The 10,998-nt window shown below is 45.8% G+C and overlaps 1 protein-coding gene across 3 annotated transcripts in view; it reads right to left on the reverse strand.

Annotated features, from left to right (window-relative positions):
* Positions 1 to 10,998, reverse strand: part of LOC109299229 (USP6 N-terminal-like protein) — a 261,923-nt gene that overhangs the window by 24,139 nt on the left and 226,786 nt on the right. For all 3 annotated transcript variants that reach the window (XM_019519819.1, XM_019519817.1, XM_019519818.1), the window contains 2 exons: positions 7,678 to 7,785; positions 517 to 626 (listed from right to left, as the gene is read on the reverse strand). In XM_019519819.1, coding sequence (XP_019375364.1) covers positions 517 to 626; positions 7,678 to 7,785 — 218 coding nt within the window. The remainder of the gene's footprint in view (positions 1 to 516; positions 627 to 7,677; positions 7,786 to 10,998) is intronic.

Here is a 10,998-nt window from a genome sequence, read left to right on the forward strand (position 1 = left end):
TGACTGCATCATACATCCCTCAATGCTACAGGCCCACCCCAAGAGATTCCTGTGAGGAATCAAACCAGCTGCGATCCTCAGCAAAAGACATGTCTCATAGGTCTGGTAAGGACACACGTGTTTCAGGAACCATGGCTGGATGCAACCTAGCCTGGAATTAACCAAAAGATACTTGACACAAAGCTGGCGATTTCAGACCAGTTCTTAGCAGAGAGGAGTCCACACCAAAACAAACCAACAAAACAAGCCTATGCCAGCAGAGGTACAAGCACAGACACTGGCTGGGCATGGAGACAAAGGTGTCTTCTCACAGCTACAAGTCACTGAGGCGTACTGGCAGATTGGCAAGTGTAGGAGGCGCTGATGATGCTCCAGTTGCAGTCTTTGTTCTGAAGCCTGAATATCGGCTCTGCAGGCTGTCAAGCTGGTACCTTTTTGGGGTGGTCACGTCAGGGATCAGACCAGAGCAATGACCAGGCAAAGAAACCAGCTAGGAGCCAGGCGACCCATACTCACTTGACTCCATAGCGATCCCGGAACATGATGTGATTTCGAAAGGTGCGGTTGACATCCAGATCTATCTGCTTGATTTCTGATGAGAAGCTCTTGGCTTGTTCTTTCATTTTCTGGAGAGAAGCGAAGGCAGAGAAAAGGAAACTATTAAACATCCTCAAATATAATCTCTGAATGTAAAGCCCTCCATGGAAGAGGACAATAAGAAACAATCTGCCAGATTACAGAGCAAAGACAGAATACAGGACAGATTTTACAGGGGTGTAGGTTGTAGCCATTTTGGTCTAAGGACATAGGAAGACAAGGTTCTTTGGGTAAATCTGATAACTTTTATTATTAGACCATGATTCTTAGAGTGAAAACAAAGCTATAGCCTGGCTATGAATTATTAGGGGGAAAAACACCCTGTGGTATGTCTCTGTGCTTCCTCATGTCTTCCCCAATGATACTGCATTCAGGCAGGATGCAGGGTCATTCATTTTGCGCACAGTGAAGTTTGAGAAGCTGAGATACTAAACAAGGCCTGGTCCCCTCCATTACCAACTGTTACTACAACACAAGTGCAGGAGTGGAAATACAAGCCAGACTGTCCAGTAGATGTTGACTAGAAACATCCTCTACTGCGTAAGTTCAACCTTAGAAGCACTGAATACGAAGCTACTTAACCCTATGGAGGCTGTCAGATGAGAATACCAGGTATGAAGAGAAAATGTGTCTGTCTGTGCACTGGGGGTATGCCATAAACATTTAAGACAGGGGTATCAAATATCTGGCCCACAGAGCCCAAACATCTAGCCCATGGTGCTTGCTGGCCATGGGGCTTGGACTAGACTGCACATGGTCAATACTGGCGCCGGCCCCAGGCCCATGTGCTGCACACAGCGCCAGGGTGGCCTGAGGTATGCACTGCACACAGAGCATGGCGCCAGTACAGGGCACAAGCTGCATATGGGGCCAGGGCCAGGTTTGGGTACATGCAGCATGCAGTGCCTGCAGCAGACTACTCCCGTGCACTGGATCCAGCATGTGGGGCTCATGTAGACCCCAACCTGCCCCATGGAACCTGCTGAGTTTGACTGATCTAGAAAATGTCCCTGCCTGGGTTCCTCTGCACAGATGAGTATGTCTAATGTTCTATTCAGGGGTACTTCCATTAAATAAATCCCACCACCAAGACACCACTGTATTGCACAGGCAATGGTGGGCTGGTGCACAACACCCCTTTGAAGGCTTCCTTGTTATGGAATTACCCATGAGAAAAGGCGAAGCTGGCATGCTCACAGCACTGAAGTCTACAACATTATTCCCCCACAGAAAAGCTCCACACAAATGCCAGATCTCTGACCTCCTGGGACCACTTCAATAGATTTTGGAATGAACTATTTCTATTTTGATCTGCGTTGTTTGTAAATTCAGACCCTAACCTCTTCAAGGAAGGGGCTATGCTATATTCTGTATCTAGTAAACATTAATGTTGCTGTGGCTGCTTAAACAAAAACACATTTATTATTAATACGCACAGCTCTCAAGCTAACAGAAGAGATTCCCCTAAAGTATTCATAGGCTAAATGCTGTGCAGGGCAAGTTTTTATGGTTCAGGCTGCTCTATGAATTGCTCTCTAATTTCAATACACCATCTCCCTAGAGAAACAAAGACATCTTAAGCTTATCAACCCATCCTGGGGCTTTTTTCAAGTAAAGATAATACTGAATCATAAAGACCAGCTTTGTGATATACACAAGGACTAGAGCACAGCTAAGTAAACTAAAAGAGCTAAGAAGCAAAGTAAAATGCATAGAAATAGCCACTGGCCAATTCTCTACCACACAGGCACTGAAACACCAAAGGATGATACTCACCAATGGAAAGGGGGGGGCCTTACTGCAATCAAAGTAATTCAGACAACTGATACAATGTCCACCCAACCCTGGCTCACACTGTGAAAGCCCCAAATTCTTATTCTGCCTCATGGAAGAATATTCTCCTAGCCCAGGAGTGGACAATTATTTTGGCTGGAGGGCCACTTAATGAGTTTTGGGGACCTATCAAGGGTCATATGCATTTCTGTGTCCATCTCTCATTGTCTCTCTTCCCTCTCTCTGGGCGTGTCTACACATTTATTAATGTGCCATAGTTACTGTGCATTAAGTTTAATACCTTTATTACCAGGTACTAAATCAATGCATAGTAACTGGCACTACTGAGCGTAAGCACAGTTTGCCATGACATGCTAATGCACAGTCGAACTGGTATACTGCACATTCAGCGTCTCATGTAGACGCACCTTCTGTCTCTTTCTCTGTGTGTGCATGCATCTCTCTCTGTCTGTGTCTCTCTCTCTCCCCCGCCTTTCTTCCCTCCCTCCAGAAGCCCCCAGGAACCCTGAAGCTCAGCTGTGGACCCAGGCAGGAGCTGCTGCCATGCTGGGCACGTGGCAGTGTCAGCTTCAGCCAGGCTCTGGAGGGAGGGTGGAAGGGGGAGCAAGACAGAGAGTCAAGAAGAGACCGAGTGACACTGGCGCCCACCCAGCACAGCAGCAGTTCCTGCCTGTGCCCGCAACTGACGCCACTGGCAGGTTCCAGGTCAGGGCTGTGGTGGCAGCTTCCATTACACCAGGAAGGTGGCAGATCAACTGCAGACGCTATGGGCAGGTTCTGCATCCAGGCTCCTGAACCTGCCCACAGTGACAGCTGACACCACCACCCACTCACAGTGTGGACTGGAGGCACCACCTGGGTCCACAGCTGATGATGCTGGGCCAAAGCAGTCCCACTTACCCAGCTGCCCAGCATCACGCAGTGGCCAGGGCTGCCCATGCACCAGATCCAGTGAGTTAGCATCCGTCCACCCATGGGGCCAGACTGAATCCAGCAATGGTCTCGATCTGGCTTGCTGGCCTTATTTTGCCCACCCCTGCCTTACCCCCAGACGTGGCACCCAGTGTAACCCTGTGCATGGCAAGCAAGAATCACTTTGCCGTCTTTCAGTATCCAATCTCATGTGTATCCCTTAAGTACCACTGATGACTACATAATTACCTTTCTTTTGAGCCCCCGGGGCTATTCCATGAATAAAATATGTTCTGCAACTAAATTTTCAATTGGGCAGAGATCCATTTGCAGGGCAGGACATACACAGCCGAACAGGAGATGAACAGAGGCCATGCTGGAGCCAGGCAGTGGGACGCCACATTGCCATAGGGGAGACAGGCTTAGAGCATTAGTAACAGATACTCCTTTCTGTAGTAGGAAGCCACTGCTTAAGAGGGCTGCAAAGCCAATTCAAACTGCCTGTAGGCCATACCACCTTGGGGTGTGAATGGCAGGCACATCGCAAAGCTGTAAGGCTGTGAGCTATTGCTTTCACCATAAGGGCTTATTAGCTTTGCAGATCACACACACCAAGATGAGCATTTACTTGTTCACGCAAGTGATGGGCTTTTGAAACTGGTTCCCTCTGCTTAGTTGCACTCTGTTGTTTAGCCCTGCAGGGCACCTAAATGGATATAGGAATGGCAGTCACTAGCTGGAAGTGCTGACTCTAAAGTTACTGTGACCAGTCCCGTCCCATAGTGTTTTTATTAAACAACTGGTAAAACTTAACATATGTCTAAATTTCTTCCCTATGGCCAACTCCTTTTCTTCCTGCCCTCTCTGACCTTGCAAAAGCATCCTGCTGGGGACTGAGGTTCCATGGCAAAAGTCACCTAGGAGATCAGGTCTTCCAACTCATGTTCTTCCCATCCTCTCACTTCTTTATTAGCAGCTGAACCCAAACACTTGTGATATGAATATCTCCAGGGACATAACAGCTTCAGGGGCACTGCATCCAAATCTAAAACCACTTGCTTCAACCTGGGGCATGTAACAGGGCATTCTTGGCATTTGGGATATTCTTCCTTGTAGTTATGGGTAAGGGCTTGAAAAGATAAAATTGGGAGATTCTTTGAGTCAAGTGCCCATCAACACAGGGGACTTTGCATGCTGGCCCAGATGCCTCTTCCAGTCCTCTTATTTCTATTACCAGCTGCATTAAGCCCCAAGTCATGGGGTCACAAGACATGGCCTCAAGGCCCACCTGTGGGATGTGGCAGTAGCAATGCATGAGGGCAAAAAGTTGTGAAGGGATACTGGATGTACCCACAGAGAAACATGAGCACTAATCTGCCTTGGTGGAGGAATACAGGGAAAGCAGGTCCTAACAAGAATCTATCCTGAAACCTGGCCTCTAGTCCTCTTGTGAGCAAAACTGAAATGAGAACTAACCGCCCACACTCTGTTTAGGCAGTTAGACAACCTCCTTGTGACTTGCATTTATTCAGATTCTTCCCCTGGCCATGCAGCATGGCCAGCCTGGATAATCCTGCACCCTCTGTGATATGAGTGACAAGATGCCAAATTACAACACTAGAGAAACTTAATTATCCCTACCCACTAGAACAATCTTGGTCCCACATTCCTGAGAGCCTTGCATGATGAGATGCCAGCAGGATTTTGCTATTAATATCTCTGCTTGACTAACAGTAATGAGCATTAACATTATCCTGCTTAAGAGGAAGAGAGAGATCAGACACACTTGAGCCTACTGGATGTGACACTTAATTCGTGGCCTCTATCACATTAACACTGCTGGGCGGTGCTGTGCAGGCTTTACTCTGTTGTTTTGATTGCCAAGGAATAAATAACAAAGAACCCGGTACACTGAACAGCAGTCCCGCCAGCAGTAGCCAGATGGGGGAAGATCACTGGGAGGTGCTTTACCCTCCCCAAAGTTAAAGTTTGCTGCCCCTACCGCACTCTCAGTTTCTATTAGGTTCAGAGAGACAAGGCCAAATGATCCCCATATCACTCTTGTTGGCTGGCAGGTTCAGCTGCTCTGTAGCAGTGCTATCACCTGCAACCTGGTTATATCTAGGCTCATGGCAGATGACAGGCCTGGAAGCAAGAGCTTTTTTTGCTTTTTTTTTTTTTTACTCTCAACTACAGAGCTGGTCCAACAAAAAATATTACTAAAAAACCTTTGTTTCACCCAGTGAGATAAGAGTCCTGTGATGGTGGATAAATAAGTTGTCCATCTTTCTCCATCTATGGTCTTGTTGCATACTTCAAAATGTCACCTCTTTGGGACAAGGACTATTTTGCCCTGTGTTTGTATACCACTTCACACAATGAGGTCCTTCCAGCTCTATGACCAGGGCTCTGGTTATATAGACCAGGGGTGGGCAAAATGTGGCCCAGGGGCTGGATGTGGCCTGCCAGGCCATTTTATCCGGCCCCCAGGGCCCCTAAAAAAATTTAGAAAATTAATATTAATATTTAGAAAATTAATATTTATCTGCCCCTGGATGCCTATCATGCGGCCCTCGATGGCTTGCCAAAACTCAGTAAATGGCCCTCCGCCCAAAATAACTGCCCGCCCCTGATTTGGACAATAAATAAATAAAGAGGGGTTAGTGGTCTAGCAAATCAGTGAAATGCACATTAAAAAAAGATTCTGCAGAATAGTCAACAGGCTTACAGCAAAAACATTTCTACTACAATCAGACTATGATGATTTCTCATTTCATTACTCATTCAAACTGTGTGTGTGGATGTTGTTTATTTCACAGCAAAAAATCCTCAAGAGAGTCAGCTTTGTAAAGTGATTTAATGGGAAGGAACAGAAACAAGGCTTTTCCTATTTGCACAGGATTTCCTGTAAATTGAAGGATTTTTAATAGAATGCTTCAAGAGGAAGTTTCTATAAAAGGGCTGAAGAGTTGAAAATAATAAGAGCCACTGCAATCTGAGCTGTTAGGATGTTGTGAGCACATGCCCTATTTTGCTGAAACTTGCTTATGTGTTTTGCAAACTAGACCCCCTAAATTCACCAACTGTCATGCATATTTTTAAGAGCATGATTTTCTTCTGGCTTGAAATAGATCAGACTGCTAAAAAACACCCTCTCAGTGTCAGTTTAAAAATTCATCCTTACTACTCACCATGCACTTAAAAAAAGAAAAGAACACCACCCAAAATGTTCAAAAGCACTGAAAAATTTCAGGCATCTTGGTTTTTAGGGAGCTGACTCACTTTACAAAGGGATCAGAAAATACTGAGCACCTCCACTTTCAAGGCATCTCAAGTTGGGCACCCAAAATTACTATTCACATTTTAAACTTCTTGAAAGTTGAAATTATTAAGCTTTTATCTGGAGATGCAGTGACTTGTAAAACTTCTGCCTGGTAGCCACCTTGTAATCACGTCAGAGAAATCAGCATGCAGGACCTTACTGGGAGTGGTGGGGCAACAGGTAAGAAAAGTTTAACCATTTTATTTTCAGTCCTTGTTGTCACTTTAAAGCTTTCCTTCACAACATTCTCAGCTGCAAATGGGATAAAAACCCATCTCCCAGATCTGTGGTAGTAAGGGAAAGAGAAGAGAGAGCAACAAGCAGCAACTCAATAGTGGGATACAGCACGAGGTGTGAACACTTGCTGGACAGTATTTGTTACACCAGAGGTTTCCAGGCTTTTTAAGCCCATAGGCCAATGTCAACCCTCAAATTCATCATATACCCCTCCCCTTGCACCCTTCAGGTCAAACTTTTAATTTGTAGGGATGGGGGAGGGACAGATGCAATCTACAGACCACAGTATGGTAATTACTGCACTATGGGGCAGGGCACAGGCTGCTGTCCCCTACTCCAAGAGACCACATACATAAACCATCGGCCTTCTGCACACTCCGACTTCAGAAGACTCCAGACACAGACCCATGGGCAACTGATGACACCTTAGTTGGGGGGGTGGGGTGGGCACTTGACCTCTGAGCATCCAGTCATCAACTGGTGGAGGTCCCCCCCATGGCAAAACTCACTGACCAGGAAGTGGCCGTGGCGGCGCTACATCCAGCACTCCCACGCCCTGGCCGGCGCTCGTGGGGAGGCACCAGCACTCCCACCTTCCCCCCTTGCCCATCACCTAAGCGGGGAGTGCAACTGGTCAGGGGGTTCACCAGCACTCTCAGGGGCTGCGTGTGCACCCCTGCGCACTCCCTACATGTCGCCATTGCACAGACCCTGAGCTTCTCCGTCTCCAGTATAGTGCATCCTGCTCAGGGAGCGTGCAACTTGAGAGGCCCCTTGATTAACCCTAACCCTATCTTCATTTATTGCCATCATACCTCATACTTCCCTTCATTTGCCTGCTTCACATTCTCAATGTCCAGCAGGAGCGACCAGACCTGGCCTCGCACCTGGAGGGGGATCCCTTTGTAAACCCTGCGGCACATCTGCAAATCAAGAGGAAAATGAAACAAAGTTAGTGGAACAAGTCTCCAGGAGTGGAGTAATTTAACCACACAATCACTCCCTAAACAGAGCATCTTACAGACACCATTCAATAGGGAAGTAAGTGACTGGGAAACCAATGACCCATCACAGTCTACTAATAGCCCTTAAGAGATCACTTCCATTCATTAGGAAGAGCTCTCCCTTGGCAGTAAGAGTTGGGAGCATCTTGACTCTGGTCCTTTTTTCTCTATTTTGCATGCTGTATGGCCAGAGGTAACCACCAAGTGGACTGGGGCCAAGAAAGCTAAGACCCAGCTCTGCCACCCACTGGCTGCAATATGTTGGCCAACTCACTTCACCTGACCATGCCGCAGAGGCATGTTTACCAAAATTAAGATGGTACCTCCCTCTCTCCAGAGGCTGAGAAGGTCCCTGTAAATGTTCAGTGTTAACACCCAGTATCAAGACGCACTGTTACCAGAAAACAAGTTTTGCTTGGAATATCCATGTTTCTTGGAAGAACCAGACCCCAACTTCTACACATGGAGAACAGAGCCCAACTTCTCCCTATTCCACATGGAAAACAGCTTGTGTATTTGATACATTACCAGCCCACCCACTTTCTCTCCCAAGAAATCTGCCTGGAGCTGACTGCACAGGGGTGGGAGATGCAGTCAAGGATGGCTGTGGTCTAGGAACGCACAGGTTAAACCAAAGATCTTTGTGGCATGTAGGGAACAGGATTGCTGCTGCAGAGGAAGGCAGAATCCTCAGTGCCTCCATGCAAAAAGTCCAGAACGTCCCCTCGCTTTAGGAGAAAATGCTTCTCCTGTGGGATGGGAGGGCAGCACCCTACCCTCAGATACAAAACCTTGGGAGGTGCTAGTGGAGATTCCCAGACAAGCAATCTGGTCCTGCCTATGGCTTTTGGCAGGGGAACTGAACACAACTACTGGGAAGGAAGTAAAACTGTGGCAAGAATATTTCTAACACAAGGGGGGAAAGCCTGTGTCTGTACATATCTGAAACTGCTTTGTTTTGCCCCTTCTTTTGCTTCATTTATAAAGCCACCCCTTGCTGAAAAAAGATCCCTAAGCAAAGGGCAACAGAACAACCTTTTAAAGAAAGTTATAGCCTTATTGTTCCTACTAGAAACACAGAAGTTTTGTTGGGTTTTTTTTAAAAAAAGGGTCCATTTCTGAATATTTTCTCCTCCTCAGTTCTTCTCACCCTCAAAGTGTCTTCCAGATGTACTGTAAAGCCAACAGCATTACTCTTTACAGTTAAGGAGTCCTTCATGCTTTCTTTTATCTCAGTACGCTGCCCAAAGTCTACTCCTGTCACGCATTTGCTTAAATTCTGCCTGCTGTTTCCACAGGCATTTTTCTGCTCTACAGGATGGTGTTAGTAAAGGCCAGCTGCATTATGCTTGTCTATAAGGTTTTGATGGGCTCATGAACAGAATCAGAGGCAGTTTTCTATTTTCCTATTGACATGCATCTTGCATAAGATCACTTTTATAGGACCATCTTCCTGCTTCAGATTCTGAACTTAACCAAATTTGTATAATCACACTAATAAAGAGAATATGGAGCAGATACGTATTCCACGGCCTGCAGTTTACAGGCAGGAAATGCACTTATGACTTTGCAGGATCCACTTGCAGGACCTACTGTTTAGGTAAACCCCTCACTAAGTTGTGCTCCTCCTGAATTAAAAAGTCATGAACTCACATTCCCATGCTTTGTTATATATCTTGAAGTAGTGCCTAGCCATAGCAGTCAGGACCCAAGACTCCATTGGGCTAGGTGCTACAAACACAGAACACAACAAGAGTCCCTGCTTCATGATGCTCACAATCTAAGTGTATATGCAACACATGACAGTAGGTGGATGCAAGCAGACAGATGAGTGGGGAAGCATCTGAAAATAATGAGGTCATCATACCTGGGTTCAGGTTCATAATGCATATTCAACGTGTCTATAGGTCCCCAGAGAGCACTCCAATCCTCAAATGTTGTCAGCTCAGTATTTTTATCTACCGTAAATACTCACAAAATGCCTGCCCTACTTCTAAGTCTGATCTACAGATGCTTCCTACCAGGTGCAGTGGAACAACTTTGAGCACCCATCATGTTTTCAAAGTATCTATGCCTGAAAAGTAAGCAAGCTCATCACTAGGTGTGTTGCATCTGTGGACTTAAACATACAAACACTGAACAAGAACATAAAAACAAACAGCACAAGGGCTGTCCAAGGGTAATTTCTGTCCTATCTGAAATGTAATCGGGGAGCCTGATATTAAGAAAGATATCATCATTCCATACAGTTCTGGTTCATTATCTGTTACTTTAGACAAAGCCAGTTTCCTTCAACTCCAGTTCTTTGGGGAATACTCAAGTAAAAGCAAGCATTGACTGGAGGGCTAAGAGCAGGATTACAGCTGTCCTCACCGAAGACAAGGTTCTCTGGGTAAATCCGGTATCTTTTATTAGACCAACTCAAATAGTTGGAAAAATTATTCTTAGCAAGCTTTCAGGCACCAACACTCTCTGTCAGGCTCAGGAAGGATATGTGCTATTCCTGGATGAAGTGGTAAAGCAGCCAGAGGCCAGTACATATGCAAGAAAGCCAGTCATAATTTCACAGTCTTGGTCCAAGCCTTAGAAAGGATACATCATCATTTGGTCTCTGGAGTGGTAACCTGTAGAACATTGCTACTCCTTCCTATTCTGCTGTTGGATCAGGTTGCACTGGAATGCAACCAATTTAAAAACAGCACGAAAGAAGTGAGCAAAGAAAACCTATGCATGTGCAATGATATAATGAGATGGAACATTAAGCCAAAGAGGCTTAAATAAGCCTTGCTGAAGGCAGGTGTCTGAATGGCTGTAGCACAATGGCTGAGAAGAGACCAAAGAAACCTGATTTGAATATGTTAAATTTGTCTCATGATTAATTTATTTCCAAAAGGATTAGGAGAGATCAAGGATGACTGATGTTTTCCCGAGGTACAATGAGATGCTCAGCTCTGCAGGGAAGGAAGCATTTTGCTTTGAATTCCCAAAGATGTTAGTGCTGCACTTTAATGAACACAGATTCACAAGCATTTAGTAAATAGCTTTCAGCTGCATCTTTGCGCCAAGTCTCTCTCTGTTGGGATGGTAGCAGAAACAAGGGGATGTCTTAACTAGCTATAACACAGCTGTATT

This window comes from Gavialis gangeticus, unplaced genomic scaffold (genome assembly GCF_001723915.1).
Source record: "Gavialis gangeticus isolate Ggan-Ray unplaced genomic scaffold, GavGan_comp1, whole genome shotgun sequence".
Lineage (NCBI taxonomy): Eukaryota > Metazoa > Chordata > Crocodylia > Gavialidae > Gavialis > Gavialis gangeticus.